Here is a 17,267-nt window from a genome sequence, read left to right on the forward strand (position 1 = left end):
TTAAGCCATTGAAAAACTGAAGTTTTACAAACTTTATCTAAGAGGCAAGCAGTGGACACGATCCTGTAAACACTTAGTAGTGGACATAGTATTTCAACATGTTACCAGGCTCCATGAACTACATTACATTTAGGTACCTGTTTTCTTCTAGATCATGATCAGGATTGATAAAAATTGATTATTTAAAAAAATAAAAATTAAAAAGCTGGGATTTAATTAAAAAATTAAAAATCCAATTATTTAAATTGAATTTTTTAAAATCAATAAAATACTAAATTTATCACTTAAAACAAGTTACAATTAAATATTATCACAAACATGCTACACTTAAACATAGTTTCATAAAAGTGAACCAACAGCTCTAGTCTGTCCAGACTAACTACTGGATCTTGCATCTGAAAGTTCTTGGCTTTCAATTTGTTTCTCAGCAAACTAAAAAGTAACATGTGCAAGGAGACACAGGCTGGATAGGATTGTTTTGTTCAGTGGTGGTGGACCTTGGCCAAGCACAGCAGAGGAGTTAGTTAAGATGTTGTCTTAGGACAGAGAGACAATATATAGGAAAGGATAGAGGCAGCATAGAAAAGAACAGTGGAGTGGACTGGAAAGAAAAAAGGAAAACATTCAACAGACACCCAGCTTCCTATATTCCCCCACACTTTTGCCACAGGAAAAAAAAATGTGTTGGCTTCTGGGCATAAGAGAGACCCTATCTGGGAATATGTGAAAAAGGAAAACATGTCAAGTGTAAGCAGTGCAAGATGATGCAGGCGTAGCTGCAAGAATGAAACATCGTAAGGAAAACTGATTATTGGGAGAAAATGGTGTAGATGAAGATGTGGATATTGCTGAGTGGATCAACTGGTTAGTAACTCACATAATTCACAGTGCAATACATCATTTTTGAAGACACTTTCTATCCCTTTTAGTACAAGTGTGATTTGACAAATAAATTCCCAAGTTGTTTGAGGTGTTGGATACTGAAAAAAAAAAAAAGTTTAGCTCAGCTAACCCTTCTGCCTTGTTTAATTAGTTAACTAGGTTTAGAACAGAGGTGAGTAACAATTTTTGAAGGGGATCAGCGGAGTGGCAGGGTGGCCGCAGGCCAGATCAACCCGTTTGGAGGGCCAGATTCGGCCTGCGGAGGCCCCTTTGCACAGCCTGTTTTAGAATCTATCACCCAAGTATACAATACGGAAAGCTGCAGTAAGAGAAATCTAGAATTGCCAGTTGCCACGGTGTCATTTTCTTATGTTATATTACACAATAGATGCCCCTTACTTTAGAAGGCCATGGCCACAGACCATAATGGTGATGCCATAATTCTATTCAGAGCCGTAAAAAAAAAAAAAAAAAAAGACAGTACATTTAGGGGCACAAATGTGCCCCTAAAATTAGAAAGTTAGAATATTATTTCATTTATATCTTTACTATCATCTATTTGCAATCTCAATATATGTGCAATTAACAACGTGCAATGAACAAAATTAATACAAAAAATTAAGAATTGTATCTTTTTGGGGGCAGGGAGAGGCACAGTTCAGTAGCTTGCCGCAGGCGCAGAAAACCTTAGTTTCAGCATCAGATTCTATTTCCTGTTTCATTTCAGCATGACTCAGCTTTTCCAAAGCAACCCCAATCTATACTTGCTTTCTCAAACAAAACAAAACAAAAAAAGTGCAAGTGAGTTCAAGGAGGCTTACGCCAAAATTAAGTGTACTCTAAGCAGTCAGTTTTAGCTTTTTTGGTAACTTGATTTAAAACAATGATTTTGGGGCTATTTAAATTATGATTTAAATCAATCCACCCTGATCAGGAGTGGGGAACCTTTTTCAGTCAAACACTATTGACGAAAAAAGAAAAAAAATTAGTTGGGGGAAAAGGGGGCCACAAACAGATGAGAAAAAAAAACCCACAAAAACACAAACCTCATTCACACTCAACCTGGGACACCAGGGCTCTACTCAAGCTCCAGTCGCACAGGAGAGTGCTAACGCTTGGGGTTTCTGGACCATATCACAGAGACTTCTGTGGGCAGGATCAAACTAATCAGGGGGCTTAACTGAGGCTTCCTTTGAAAAATCCCATAATCAATAGTGCTTTTGAATCAGACTTTTAAGCCCCCTCTACACTAGTAAATTGACCCACTGATGACTAAGGTGCTTATATGCCCCTGGTTGCCACAGCATTTGAATGCCTCACAACCTTTAATACATTTATCTTTGCAACACTTCTGAGGCAGGGTTGTGCTATTCACCCCATTGTGCAGATGGGGAAGTGAGACACCAGGATATTAACTGACTTGCCCAATGTCACTCAGAATGTCTGTGGAGGAGACCACAGGAATCAACTTTGGGCCCATGGGAACAGGTGTGAGGGGGAAGAGTTTAACCATTTGTGTGGATAGATGAAACAATAACATTTTAAACACTATTTGAGATAGTATTCTAGAAACTCCACACGGTGAGCAGCTCAATGGGATCACTGCTTAGTAACATAGCCAGTGACAGGTCACTTTGCTAATGTAGATGTTGCTTTATGATAAATATGTCTGAGATTGGAAGATGTAGGTGTCAGTGGTTTACATATCAAAAGAATATGTTTTATACTGGTTAACAAAACTATACTGTGCCAAGTATAACTGAGCCACGTCCCAGGAAAACAAAATATACTCCAAATAGCAAGTTCTAGTGGAAAAAAATGCTGTTTTATTTAATTTTTCTCCTAGATATTGCCTTGTCTAGGAGGACTACTTTGAAGCAGTGCAGTTTTTGAATAGTCAAATTACAGAAAAAGAGAAACATCTGAGTCTCTCATTGAAAAAGCCAAAAAGATAAGGATCAGTTGCTTCCCCAGAATTTGAGACAAGCTGATTTTATTTTGTGCTATTTGGTTTGAAACACTGATCTGGAATGTAATATTTGTTAACAATACAAGAGGCTTAATTTGCAGGCTCTTAGTAAATAGTCATGTCTCATTAAATTAATACACCAAAATCAATTTTATATTAGATATAGGATCTGGAACGTACTGCACAATATGAATAATACACCATGGTAGTCTCCCATCCTGAAATGTTCATTGAGTCAACATATTGGTCCTTGCCCGGGGACTTCCCTTGAATTCCCTATTTATCTGGTGCATTCTGATTTGCAATAAGCCCGAGGTGAATTAAATACTTTTAATCAGACAGCTGTGGGACTGGAGAAGCATTTCCTAGGTGGGACAGGTGGAGAGGCTCCTTCTCCTGGAAAACTTTGGGCTTAAAGCGGGAGAGGACAAGCTTATTGGAACAAGCCTTGAAGACTATAGAAGTGGCCAGCCAACTAACCACCACTTAGACAAAGACAGAGTGAAAGAACAAACAGCTCCCTGCTCAAAATGTAAGGGCAGAAGACTGGTCAATATGTAGGGAAGAGTCCTGGGGCTAACTGGATGTTCACCTGCTTCCAGGCTTTAATATAAAAATCACGTAGAACTTACAAGGCTGGTGTAGGTTTCTGTTCAAATACACTTCAACTGGGGAGCATGCATAGGGTTGCCAGATGGTTTCAACAAAAATACTGGACACATTTGACATTACATCACAATCTGCATTACATCGTATTTAGAACATAGTGGACATTTATATTTTCTCAATTTGTTGCCCGAACAGAAAGCTCAAATACTGGAGTGTCCAGTTCAAAACCAGACACCTGGCAACCCTAAGCATACAGCATAGGCCACTAGAAACACCAAGTCACACCAAACCAGAAGAGGTTCTGGGAATCGTTAGAACAGGCAGTAGTAGAATTCCCCACTGAACACACTAGGGCAGCAAGAGGACACATCAAGGGAACATAATACGACATAGCAGAAGACAGGATGATGGTTGTGCACCTTCTATGAACTGATGGCATGGAGGGGAAAAGAAGTACACATGCATGCCGTGAAGGTGGTGTGGATGTTGCCTCTAATGATGCCCCCTCCCCCAGTGGCACTAAAGACATTCTGCCCATTAGGCTGAAGACTGATAGAATGTCTCCAGGGACCAGGTCTCCCTCTTCCCCACTAAGCTTTAGAAGCCAAAAAGCTACTGAGGAGGCTACAATACACATAAGTGACTTTGAATCCCATGCATGATTTTGGAGATACTGCATTCATAGGGTTTTATTTTTGGACGTTAAAGCACACATGCAAGGCTAAAAGCCTCAGCTAAACAACTGTTTCCATTTTTTAAACACATTGCTCAAATACATCTGTGTCTCTTCCTCCCCAACCCCAGAAGACATGGAAGAAACCCCTGCTTTAAACGCCTCTAGCATGCCAGGTTTGTAGTTCCCTTTCAGCAGTGGGCATATTCATAAAATCACCTGCAATAAAAAGTAATTAATCGGAGCCCCTCAGAACAGAAGGTTATGGCCTGGGGACTCACTATGAAGCTACGTCTTTTAAATGTTAAACATTTCTGAGGCTATGGAATATTACAGCTGCAATCCTTATCACTCCTATTATTTCTCCAGTAGCCACTAAATGTAACTGAGAGTGAAGAAAAGAGGTGTGTGTGAGGGGAAAGGTGTATTTTTTTTAAGAAAGAACTAATAAAAAGGACTTAGGCAAAAAACACAGCAACTCAGCCAAGCCAGAACACGTTAACGCAGAGTCAGCTCTTAAGTTAGGGAGTGTTGTCCCCAAACTAGAGATGTTAGCAAGTAGTCAACTACCCAATAAGCATAATCAGGTAGTCGAATGAAGTATCAACTACAGGCAGTCCCCGGGTTACGTACAAGATAGGGACTGTAGGTTTGTTCTTAAGTTGAATCTGTATGTAAGTCGGAACTGGCGTCCAGATTCAGCCGCTGCTGAAACTGACCGCCAGTTCTGACTTACATACAGAATCAACTTAAGAACCCCAGGCGTCCCCAAGTCAGCTGCTGCTGAAACTGATCAGCAGCTGATTCCAGGAAGCCCGGGGCAGAGCAACTCTGCCTGGGGCTTCCTGTAGTCAGCACTGGTCAGTTTCAGCAGAAGCTGACTTGGGGACGCCTGGGGCAGAGCAGCTGGGGTGCTGCTGGGTTGCTCCAGTAGCGCCGCTCCTGGGTGCTACTGGACCAACCTAGCAGCACCTCATCTGCTCTGCCCCAGGCGTCCTGATTCAGCCGCTGCTGAAACTGACCAGCAGCGGCTGAATCAGGACCTGGGGCAGAGCAGCTGGGGTGCTGCCGGGTTGGTCCAGTACTGCCCAGAGCGGGCGCTGCAGGACCAATCGGCAGCGCCCCAACTGCTCTGCCCCAGAGTCCAAAACAAAAGCCTGGTCTGCTGGGGGGGCGGGGAGCACACTAGCTGCCCCCCCCCTCCCCAGCAGACTAGGGACACGGGGAGCAGAGCCTCTGAGGCTTTGCTCTGGCAAAGCCTCAGAGGCGCGGGACCCCCACGCGGCTGCGGCTTCAGTCCGGGAGCCTGTGGTCTGCTGGGGACAGTCCCCAGCAGACCACAGGCACCCAGATTGAAGCAGCAGCAGCGGCGGTTCCCCGCGCCTCTGAGGCTTTGCTCTGGCAAAGCCTCAGAAGCGCGGGAACCCGCCCGGTGCCCCTGGTCTGCTGGAGACGGTCTCCAGCAGACCAGGGGCACCGGAGCAGCTTACCAACGGGGCTTTCTCGCCCCGACTTCCGGGGCGAGAAAGCCCCGTTCGTAAGTGCGGATCCGACATAAGTCGGATCCGCGTAAGTCGGGGACTGCCTGTACTGGCTTCCCCCACACCCTTACTGCCTCTATGAGGCAACCGGGGGGAGGGGGGGAAGACAGGAGCCAGTGCTAGGGGGCAACTGATTTAAAACTCATTTTCCCCCGGCACCATCTCTGCTGTGCAAACCCCTCCTTTCCCCGCCCTGCTGTCTCTATTAGAGGCAGTAGAGGGATAGGGGAGGCTGCTATAAAGGGCCAAGGCTCACCATTGGCAGTGGCTGCTCCAGCAGCAGCCCTGTCCTTGGGGGTCCCAGTGGGGAGGTAGGTCCCCCCCATGGATAGGGGCTGCTGCCGCCAAGCAGTCCCTATTTGCAGCACACAGGGCTGGCCACCGTGAAGAGGGGCTGCCAGACTCAGTGCAAGCTGAGGCTGAGCAGTCCCAGCTCATGCTAGACTGGGATGCTGGGTCTCTGCATTTTAAATGTAATAAGAGCCCAGCAGTTCTTACTACATTTAAAATGCAGGGCTGCAGCATGGGTGGCTCTTGGAGCTGGCACGAACCAGGATTGCTCGGCCCCAGCTCGAGCCTGCTCCAGGAGTTGCCCCTGCTGCGGCTCTGCGGAGCGGCCCTTATCAACTAATCGTGTATCCAGACAACCACAATTTAACATCCTTACCCTAAACACTATGACCACTTTCTTTAGAAACTGAAAAGCCATCACGGTAAGTAAACGACAGGATCGTGTCTCTCTCGCACTAGGATACCTGAGTATGCTTTCCTCCCTCTTTTTGGTCTTGGCTTATCCAGTTGAACTGGAGATTGAGAGGCAGGGAGCCATGCACAGACCAGGGGCCAAGTGGGGCCTCAGGCAGAAGGGGCAGGGCAGTCAGTGCGCCACGCCGTTCCCGCAGTCCCCAGTGTCACCCAGAGTGCAGTGTGTGACCCTACCCGTCCTCAGAGCCATCCAGAGCAGCCTCATGGCACTCCAGCGGCAATTTACAAGGCCTGACGTTCCTGGTACCAGTGCTGGCAGCTGGAGCCTCAGCTCTTTGGAATCAACTGGACGCTGGGACAATTGCCCTCTTTGCACATCCCCACTCCGTTGCTGGTGGACCTAGCGAGGCAAGACCCAAATTTTAGATTTCAGAGTGACTGGCTCACTGATTTCCAAACCTGGCAAATGGGAACCTGGAATGAATATAAACTGAATACAGACTGGACTAAAGTGACTGAAATCCATTATCCTGATGGACAGTGGAATGGTCTTCAGTGAGCTTAATTAAATTCTGTGAGCAGTAAGAAAGATGTGTATGTCACCTAGCTACATTCAGATCACACAGTCATAGAATCATAGAACTGGAAGAGACCTCAGAAGGTCATCAAGTCCAGTCCCCTGCTCTAGTCATCAATACCTTGTAATCTCTAAGGGTATGTCTTCAGATCAGTGGGGCTGGAGGATAATTTCCAGCTCAGGCAGACTTACCCAGGGTAACTCCGATTGAGCTAGAGTGCGAAAGATAGAAGTGTAGCCACGGCGGATCAAGCGACAGAAGGGGCTAGCTGCCTGAAAATGTCTTCATCAATGTTTTCCATGCAACGAGATCATCCAAGAGGTCAATGGAATTGCCGGGTCCCTGGGCCAAGTGAAGGGGAAGGTGTAAGAGCCTAACATGCTCCCAGAAGTGGTGGGATTAGGAGCCAGCCTCCCCTAGCCAGCCCTTCATTGCTGCCTGGGATGTGGTGGCAGCAACAGGGAGCCCCGCGTCTATTTTACAGTCAGGTGTTTCGAAAAAGCACATTAGAGGCTGGTATGAAATGTGAGCTAGAGTTATATAGATATAGATATATAAAATAGGGACTTTGCTTATTTTTGCTTTTGACTACTATTGGATAAAAGAGGCCCTGAAGGGTTTGTTAGGTTTTTTCCTCTTTTGCTTGTTTTAAGCTTTTAAAATATCAGGAATGTGGAGTCTGATCTTCCCTGACTTTGCAGAAGACGTCTCGGGATGCAGGGAGTGGGGAAGATTCCTATTAGGAGCTCGTACTCCCTACACATTCATTTAAGCTGTAAGTTCCTTTAAGAAAAAAATTACTTTATTCAAAAATATCACTTGGCTAGGTATACATATCAATTTCATATTGATTTCATTATTTCAGTAAAAGATATAGAGTTTTATTTTAATCAAATTAGTTATGCCAGTCAAAGTCCTAGTGTGGATCCAGTTATCCTAGCATAAAACTGTTTTGTAGCAGTCAGCTTGTTCCTCTTCCCACACAGAAATAATCATGTATAATGCTGCTGCAGCACAGGCATACAGAGACATCTGCACCTGGTGAAGATGTTCTATGCCAATGAGAAAGAGCTCCCCACTGCTGGCATTTAAAAAAAAAAAAGACAACCTCCAAGAGCGGCAGATGTGTTGGGGAGAGGAGCTCCCACACTAATAAGATGCTGTGTAACACGCCCTTTGGTCGATGTACCTTATGTCACTCACGAGGGTGATTTATGCACATTGCTGAGCTTCATAAATTGTGAAGACATAGGCTGTAGTGTAGACATAATCTGAACACTTTAAAAAGAAATCAAAGTGTGTCCACAGTAGGGGATTTATACCACTTTAACTAAATCAAAAGAGACAAAGCACCACCTTGGTTTGTGGACAGTACAGAAGATATAAACTAGATGTGAACCACAGAAAACAAAAGGGAGTTTTAAACGGTTTCACTAAAAAACCCATCCTTCTCAATAGCTTCACTTTCAGTCTCTTGATTAGTGTGCCTCGGTGACAGACAAGTCACAACACTTACTGTGCTTCTAGCCACGAGAGAGAGGGAGAGAGAGAGAGAGAGATGCAAGCTCTGTAAGAGCCTAACCAGATTATGATGATGCCTGGGGAAATTATGACATCACAATGCTAGAGCAGACAATGTCTGAATTTTAAATGTGAAAACCCACATTTAAAAAAAATGCGATCCCACCTTTTAGGCTTTATAAAGGAGCATTAAAAAGGGCCCCAGACCAATGTGTTAATTTACTTTTCCCAGTCACCTTTAAACCACACAGCCCACTATTACCAGCAACCTACTGAATAGTTACCCCTCCCTCTTTAGGAAGCCAAAAGGTTATCACCCTAGTAGACCTGTACTCCACTAGCCCAAGGATCAAACCCCTTTGGTTGTTCCTGAACTCGGTCTCCAGGGTAGCAACATCTCCTTGCCGCCAGCCCCTGAGGATAGATGTTCTCACCAGTTTTAGTTTACATTAATTATTAACAAACAGAGAAAAAGATACCAGCACAGTAATTGTCCTCTGCTATGCTGCAGCTTTGAGAAGGTTCAGTTTTAGCCTAAGGAAAAATACTTTTACCATCCTATTTTACACATTACCATGCCTCAGTAATCATGGCTGTAAGTTTATTATCCTGAAAACAAAAACAGACAAAAATCTAGATGATTACATCAAAATGATTCATGATAAAAAAAGAGAAAGGAGCAGCATTTCTTAGGGAACTACTGGCTCTATGGATCACATGCGCTAATGCCCCATATTAAGCCACGGCATTTGCAATAAGATGCAATATACAGCATTTGCAGCCCTAGTGGGGAAAACTATTTAAAGCCTAATTAGCATGAAATTTTTAGAATGCAAATACTTTTCATTTAGACATAAAACAAAATGCCATGACATTTCTTCTATCCATTTATCACAAACAAGTTAATTACTGTGTAACAAATAACTCCTGCAGGAATCTGTATGTTTTGAGGAAGTTAGAAAGCTGACTCAAGCAAATAAGACGAGCCACAAAGTAGTAGTTAATAGCTTACGACACACTGATAATAAAACAAGGAATCCGTTAAAGCTTTTGTCGTCAAACTAAGGCTAAGCTATTTCCATTGGAATAACTCAATTATAAGTAGTCATTAGCTGTTTAACTTTATTCAAACCAGGAATGCTAGGAACATTTTATTTTGATACGTGTGTTTGTAACATGTATGTTTGTAGACAAGTATTTAGTATGTAAATACTGTATTTAATATCTCACTGCTTTTAAATAGATCTCATTTATTCATACTGAATCTTATTAACACTAGTTGAAATTAATTCCTGGCCTGAGGTCCAGCACAATTGTGGTCTATCACACCATATAAATCCTCTGGGGATAAATCCTCAACTGGTAAAAATTACCAGAGCTCTAGGGAAGTCAACCAAATTGATCATCTACCCTCTAGGGCTAAGTGGAATGTATGTTGGTCATCAGAGAGGTGCATTTCACATTTTGAGTCTCTTGAAAAGAAAAAAAACACCACTTTTTTTTGTCCCTGAATTACCCCAAAATCTTGGCTGACCTAACCCTATATGCCTCTCTCACGCAAACAGTCCCACAGAGCCTGAAGAGGAATTGCTGAATACTGTTGACAAGATTGTGGTAACTGGCAGAAAAGCTTTGCTTGGCTAGATAGTGTGAAACAGTACATATGCCAATCCATCAAACACATTAATGTAAGCAACATGAACCCATTTTGGGGATGAACTATTGTTGAATGCTTCACCCAGATGGAAAGAAAGAAGTAAACATTTTATATCGCAGACGTAGTGTGTTAGGAAGTAAAATTAAATCAAAACTGGAAAACTACCAATTTTGCATGCTTGAGTATATATAAGAATAACATAAGCACAACGTGGAATTTTATGTAGCATATTTTCTCCAACAATTATCCAAATTAATTAGATATTTGTTTCTCTATGATAAACAGCAGCATGTATTTGAGTGTACAATTCCAAAGGTGTAAAGACGACACTTTAACTATTGGCAAACACAACATTTGCACTTTTTTCCCTCTCTCCTACAGTTGACAAAATGCTCTACAACTGACGTAACACCTGGCAATGTTACATAGCACACATTTTGCATATGGTGTGTGTGTATATATATATGTTTTACATATGTGTTTAAATAACAGATTGAGGGCCAATTCTCCTCCAAGTCAGTGGAAGTTTTGCCATGACTTCAGTGGGAGCTCCACTGGATTCTAAGGCTGCGTCTACACTGGCGCAATCTTGCACAAAAGCAGCCGCTCTTGCGCAAAAACTTGCTGCCTGTCTACACTGGCTGCGTATCTTGCGCAAGTAAACTGACGTTCTAATGTATATAATCAGGGATTCTTGCGCCAGAACTCTGACGCTCCCACTCAGGAATAAGCCCTTTTGTGCAACTGTTCTTGCGCAAGAGGCCAGGGTAGACAGGCAACATGAATTTCTTGCGCAAGAAAGCCCTATGGTTAAAATAGCCATCAGAGCTTTCTTGCTCAAGAGAGCGTCTACACTGGCATGGATGCTCTTGTGCAAAAGCACATCTCTTGCGCAAAAGCACATGCCAGTGTAAACGCTCTCTTCTGGAAGAGATTTTGCACAAGAACTCTTCTGCAAAAGAGTTCTTGTGCAAGAAGCTGCCAGTGTAGATGTAGCCTAAAGGATAAAGCCAGGGTTCATTAAGTACATGTTTTTATGCAACTCAACTAGAGTGACTAAATAAATACGAAATTATATTTATATAAAGATGGCATCTGGTATTGAAATGAAATGACAGCTATTCCATTGGCTTAGCTGGCAATAACTTTGAACTCTTCGAAACAGACCTTCTGCTCCATCCCTGTTGTCCACCTACACAATCTGCAGCACAATTCATCAACACCAAATTATCACAAATACTCCTCCAAAAGTAGCAGACTAATGACATTATTTAGTAAGATGAAAAATAGAAATAAATATTTGCAAAACACTGTAAATCAAAATGAATTCCCATAGCCAAAGGGTCAAAATCTACATGTTCAGCTCACAGACTGATCAGCAAAATCCTACATTTTTTGTGCGGTGAAGGGAGAGATATTAGCTATGTGACTACCTGGTAGCATTTCTCTGTTATTTCATGGTTTACGTGTGTTCTGGGATTTGCCTATATGACATTTCTGTATAGTTACCTTTCAAATAAAAAAATAGTAACGTTTTTTAAAAATCTGCTAATTAATGTGAGGGGCAGCCAGGTGAATTCCTGCACCGCGGAACTAAGACAACTAGGCTGAAAAACCAAACTGACTGCCAGACCATGGAGAGATAAAAGGGTTATATAACTGAAGCAAAATGTTCAGTTCCAGGTGATGAAGCCAGAGAGAGAACTACAGCAGTCCTGTCTCTCTAATGAATCCAAGCAGCAGAGCTAGTGTCAGCTATTTGGGGAGCGGAAGTAGAGAAGGGGACATAATTCACACCATGCTGGAAATAGGCCCCTTGTGACAAAATAAACTTGTGAGAAAGTTTACTATCCATTGTAAAACATTATAACCCCGATGTGCTGCTTAGCCGTTCTCACTGTATTGTGATTTCAAAATTATTATACAGCATCTGTTAGAGACTATCAAGAGTGTTATATTTTGTCTTTAAAAATTTCCACAGCAGTAAAACAAGGATACATTTTCTGGATCATGCAAATATAAAGTTTAATTATTTTTAACTTGTAGGGGAAATAGATCAATACGCAGGATAATCTAGTGTCATTTGGGTTATGAAGAAGATGCCCTTGAGTTTACATTCGCAAAAGTGGTTATAATCCTGCAATTACTATCAAGCTAATTGGTAGTTTCTTCCTGCTTGTGTTTTCATGTTGTCAGTGGGGCAGTAATGAAAATGAATGCCACATTTGTGAACAGAATGTCTGTAGGCTTGTTTACCACATTTCCAACAACAACGTCTGCTTTATCATGCATTTCAAAGTAGGGATAATTTAAGGATCTTTGAAATTCATACATAAAAATACTCTGTAAAAATCCAATCTAAAGTTCCTGTGACGAGGTGGGGAGTGGGAGATTAAGAGGTGAAAAGGAAGACATCATGTACTATAGTTCAATAATTCATTTGAGTGATGTGGTCATGGAATGATTCATCTAATTCACAAACTACTACTCTCAGGTAAACCACTTCATGCTTCATCCTCCTACAAACATTCTACAGATAATTTCACCAGCAAAACCAGAAAATTGTGGCCTCGCCAATCTCTAAGCTCCTCTCCCCACACCATCAGGAAAAAAAATGAGCATAAAAGATTTTCACTGCCGCATCTAGGAATCATTTTCCTCCACTTACCTTTGAGTAACTTCTGCCCTTCCATGATATTTTGAGAAACCAAAGCGGTGTAATCTTCTTCTGAAAAGCCAGGTTTGCAGGTGGGTCTGACTGTAAGATCCCCATTGTGTGCCTGTGGAGAACAATCAAAGGGAAACAAACAACATGACTTTTGTTTGCTGTTAAGATGTCGTTCAGGTGTCGTGGAACCTGAACTACAAAGCAGTGTGCAGTAAGAGACTGGGTCTGTACATGTAACAAGAAGCCTGTAAAAGGAGCTCCTGCGGGTATTTAGAAACATTAACCTGGACAGAAAATAGTGGCTTGAAATGCAATAAGGAATAGTTACCCATAGCCTGGTTGACTGGGTGTGATTAAAGGGGGTGGGGACGAGGATAAGCAATTCATCAGTGACAACAACAGGGCTCCTTTCTACTGGAGGCCCTGATCTTGCAACCTTAAAATGCGTGGGAGTTTTCCTATCCGTAAGCAGGATCGGGCCCCCTACATGGCCGGGCTGGAGCCCGATTAAAAATAATTCCGCGAGGACTGGGAAGAGGCGCTCCTCCCCCGTCCCCCTCTGAATTCGGCACCAGCTCCACCCCATCCCCAGAAAGCCTCCTGAAATCCCAGCTCAGCTGCAGGCAGCGCGCGGTTACTCTGCGCTGGACACATTAAGCGGCCGGGCACCTCGCCTAGCAAATCAGGGCAGACTGGCTGAGCAATCACCACCTGGCAGGGAGCGAGGGGGGCCCGCGAGCCTGCAACACAAGAACACGCGCACGCAGGTTAATAGAGAGCAGACCCCCTAAGGATGACCCCGCACCTGCTGCCCCAAGCCTCGGCAGCCTATTAGCATCGCCCAGCCCCAGACCCGCCTGGCTTAAAGGGAAAGCGCCTCCTGAAAAACTTGGCAGCTTCAAACAACTTTCTCTTTCCTTCGCTCCGCGCTGCAGAGAGAAGCCAGGGACCGGACTCCAGACGCGATGCATCCAGCGCCCAGCCGGGATTCCCCCGAATGTAGGACTATCCCTGCTCAGCCTTGGTCGATGCTCCATAAAGCTCCGTAGCGAGTTACCTACAGCTAAATGCTGGTGGCAGGGGAATGTCTGAAGCTCAAGGGGCAGAGATGATCTCTCGCGAGCTACTGGACACCGATTTCACATGGGAAGAACTCAGCGAGCACTAGACAAACGAATCAGATACCCACCAGGAGAACGTGCAACTTTTTGACTCAGGAAGAGTTTGCACGCACACACACACACACACACACACACACACACTCGCATACCTACACACCTACACACTACACACACACATAATCCCAGCAGACAGAGCCCCTTAAACCAGGAAATCAGGTGGATTTTAAAATAATTATGAACTGAGAGAAAGCTGCATTCACACATGCACGCAGCAACACACACACTGCTTGTCCTTTCAGATGAGCTTACTAAGCAGAAAGAAAAGCCAATGGTAATCTCTGCTCGAAATCACGCTTGGGAGACAGATGCCAGCTCCTGTCTGGGAAGTGCAAGAAAGCAGCAGCTCTGTGGACTCTCACGGTCTCCGGCAAGATGTTGCAATTAGGACACATTTCAGAAGGTCTACCTGAAGATAATAGCTTTTGGATTTAAAATCGCCCAGTTGTGAGAACTGCAAGCTAGTGCCGCTGTACAGGGGAGCTTGCCAGTTTCCAGCGCTTCCCCCCCCCCCCCTCCCGCTTTTCATGGCTGATAACTGGGACAAGGAGGTTTCCCACTGATTAAACTTGGCACAACAAGGGCTCAGCCTGTAAAATAAATAAATGCCGCGGCTGGTTTATAGAAAGAAGCCCCACACAAACTCCACATTTGCCAGGCAACATTCGAAGACTACATCCACGTATATTCATTCTTTCTCGTGTGTCTATTATATAACCCGGGGGGGTTCATTTGCTTGTCTATTTGATACGACTGCGTTAAGACATTGAAAACAAACTTTTCCAGCCATTAGCCCGCAGGACAGCGCAGGCCCAGTTAAAGTATACTGTACAGTAAATTATAGAGCCAAAAGATGGAGGTTATAAAAATAGCTACAGTGCAGGCAAAAGGAACTAACAACTCACGGGGATTTGTACTACACATTTAGCCCTCTGGAGCCACAGCATTGAATTCGGAAGAAAGCCTCCATTACAGAATAGATTGCAAATGTGCATTCAACATCCTATGACATACACCGTATCGGAACTGTGTGCTGCAGACTCGGAGCACAGAATGAAGAGTATTTCTAGCTACGCCCAAAGGCACACACACAAGCCGTGCAAGTGTATGGGAGGAAAGGCATATTAAGAATTACGGGCAAGTTTTGTCAAACCCCTCCCCCCTTACCTCCCCCCCAGCAGCTGCCCTTACAGGAAACCTATAATGATGGAGAGATGTGGAATTAAACGACGTGCCATGGCACACAGCAGATGCTCCGAGGGAGCTGACATACATCTGCCAAAGGCACGGAATTCAGAAGTTAAAGGAGGCTGCTCCGCGTTTAGCCCTGCTGTGCCTGGTACTCTTTTGCCGGGGAACCCTGCGTGGTTTGGACTCTCGAGAGAAGCTGCAACACGTAAGAGAGGGTGACACGCTGGCTCCGAGTCCCACTTGGAGCCGAGTCAGCGCTGAAGTTCCTGCATTCTGTAGCTTTCAGATCAGCGCCTTAACCTTACTGCAAACCTACAGCAACACACCCAGGCCCGCCGCCCCCAGGAGAACTGGACAGCACCGCGCTGTAACTGAGTGGGCGCTCCCTCCTGTCCCGCCCGAGGGGCTCCGTGCCGCTCTGCCTTCGCCACCCGTCCCCCATCCATGTAGGCTCTTTTCGTCTGCCAGTGCTTACTACGAATGGCTCGGGAGAGCCGTCTGAATGCGTGCGCGTGTGTGTCTGTGTGTTAGCTCCAGCACGAGACACAGACCTGACATTGTTGCACACACTCTCTGCAACAAGAGACGAAATAACGCGCGTGCCGCCACTTGCTCCAAACACGATCTCTCTCGATCTCTCTCACATAAAAGCGTGTGGGATACCCCCCCCCCCCAGATGTGTGGGACATATAGACACAACACACAGAGATGTGTGAGACACACAGCGATGTGTGGGACACACAGACATAGACACAGAGAGAGAGATGTGTGGGACATGCACACACAGATGTCTGGGACGCACAGACACACACACAGAGATGTGTGGGACTCACAGATAGACACACACACAGATATGTGAGATACACACACACAGAGATGTATGGGACACAGACAGACACACACACACAGAGAGATGTGTGGGATACACACACACACAAGGATGTGTGGGACACAGACATCGCCACACACACACGGATGTGCGGGGCACACAGACACACACAGATGTGTGGGCTTCTCTCGCGGCAGGCGGCCCCGTGCCTGGATAGCCACACGCGCATCTCCCCAGCTGTATGCAGATAGAGCCGGGTGCGTGTGTAAAGAGACACGAGCTACACGCTACCTCCCCCCTCCCCTCCCACGGCCGAGGCCGGCGAGCCCAACCCGGGCGAACCCTGCTCCCCAGATGCATCCTCTGGGCCAGTCGGCGGCGTGGGAGCCGGGCCCCCAACTTACCCGGGCCGAGCCCCAGAAGGGAAGCAGCAGCAGAAGTAGCATTCCTGAGCCAATGGGCATTTCCCCGCCTGCGCTCGGACTCCGGGCTGGCCCTGCTCCTCGCCGCTTGCCCCGCGCCCAGGCGGCCTCCCTCCAGCCTGCCTGGGCCGCCCCCTTCTCGTCTCCCCCTCCCCACAAATCAACTCGCCGGCTCCTCGTCCCCCCTTCCGCGCGCCCGCTCTGAACTGCAGGTGAAGCGCTCTCGGTGCAGCTCTGCCGAGTCCCCGCCTCCCAAGCCCGGCCCACCGGGCCCGGAGTGACAGGCAGCCCGCAAGCAGCCTCGCTCTGCGCCTCGCTCTGACGCGCGGCAGCCGCCAGGAGCCGGGAGCACGCTTGGCAGCCCCCTGCTGCTGCTCAGGCACCGGCGAGCACGGGGCGAGGGCAGCACCGGGCTGCTGGAGGGGAGCCGTGCGTGGAGAGCCATGCTGACCCCTGCAGGAGCCCCCCCCCTTGGGTCCCCGTGTGCCTGGCCCTAGACACCCAGCTTGCTGGGGCTCCTCAGGAGCACTGGGTTGAGTTAAGCGAAGAATAAAGAGGTGAAGTGATCACCATGGGAGCGCCAGCCCCCAAGCGGGAGCCCCCCAGGACTTCATTATCCGAATGTGTGATACTCACTTAGCGTTCTGAAACCGCTGGCGTTTAAAAGGATGTAGCTAGTGGTCCTAGTTGGGCACAATTGCCTTTGGTCCGGTAGAGATGAATACGTTCAACATCAGTTGACTAGCAGTCTTGTGTCGGATCCGCTTCATTGCTCTCCAACTACAAATTTAGGCAGTATCCTATGGTCCTACAGAGGACAGGACTTACGTCTGTCTTGGCTGTT

The 17,267-nt window shown here is 45.8% G+C and overlaps 1 protein-coding gene across 1 annotated transcript in view; it reads right to left on the minus strand.

Moving 5' to 3' along the window:
* Window positions 1-16,623, minus strand: part of CDH4 (cadherin 4) — an 809,637-nt gene extending 793,014 nt beyond the window's left edge. The window contains exons 1-2 of the mRNA XM_075901106.1: window positions 16,406-16,623; window positions 12,804-12,915 (exon numbers count right to left, since the gene is read on the minus strand). Coding sequence (XP_075757221.1) covers window positions 12,804-12,915; window positions 16,406-16,465 — 172 coding nt within the window. The 5' untranslated portion in view covers window positions 16,466-16,623. The remainder of the gene's footprint in view (window positions 1-12,803; window positions 12,916-16,405) is intronic.
* Between the last annotated feature and the right edge of the window lie 644 nt (window positions 16,624-17,267).

This window comes from Pelodiscus sinensis, chromosome 18, assembly GCF_049634645.1.
Source record: "Pelodiscus sinensis isolate JC-2024 chromosome 18, ASM4963464v1, whole genome shotgun sequence".
NCBI classification, from domain to species: Eukaryota; Metazoa; Chordata; order Testudines; family Trionychidae; genus Pelodiscus; species Pelodiscus sinensis.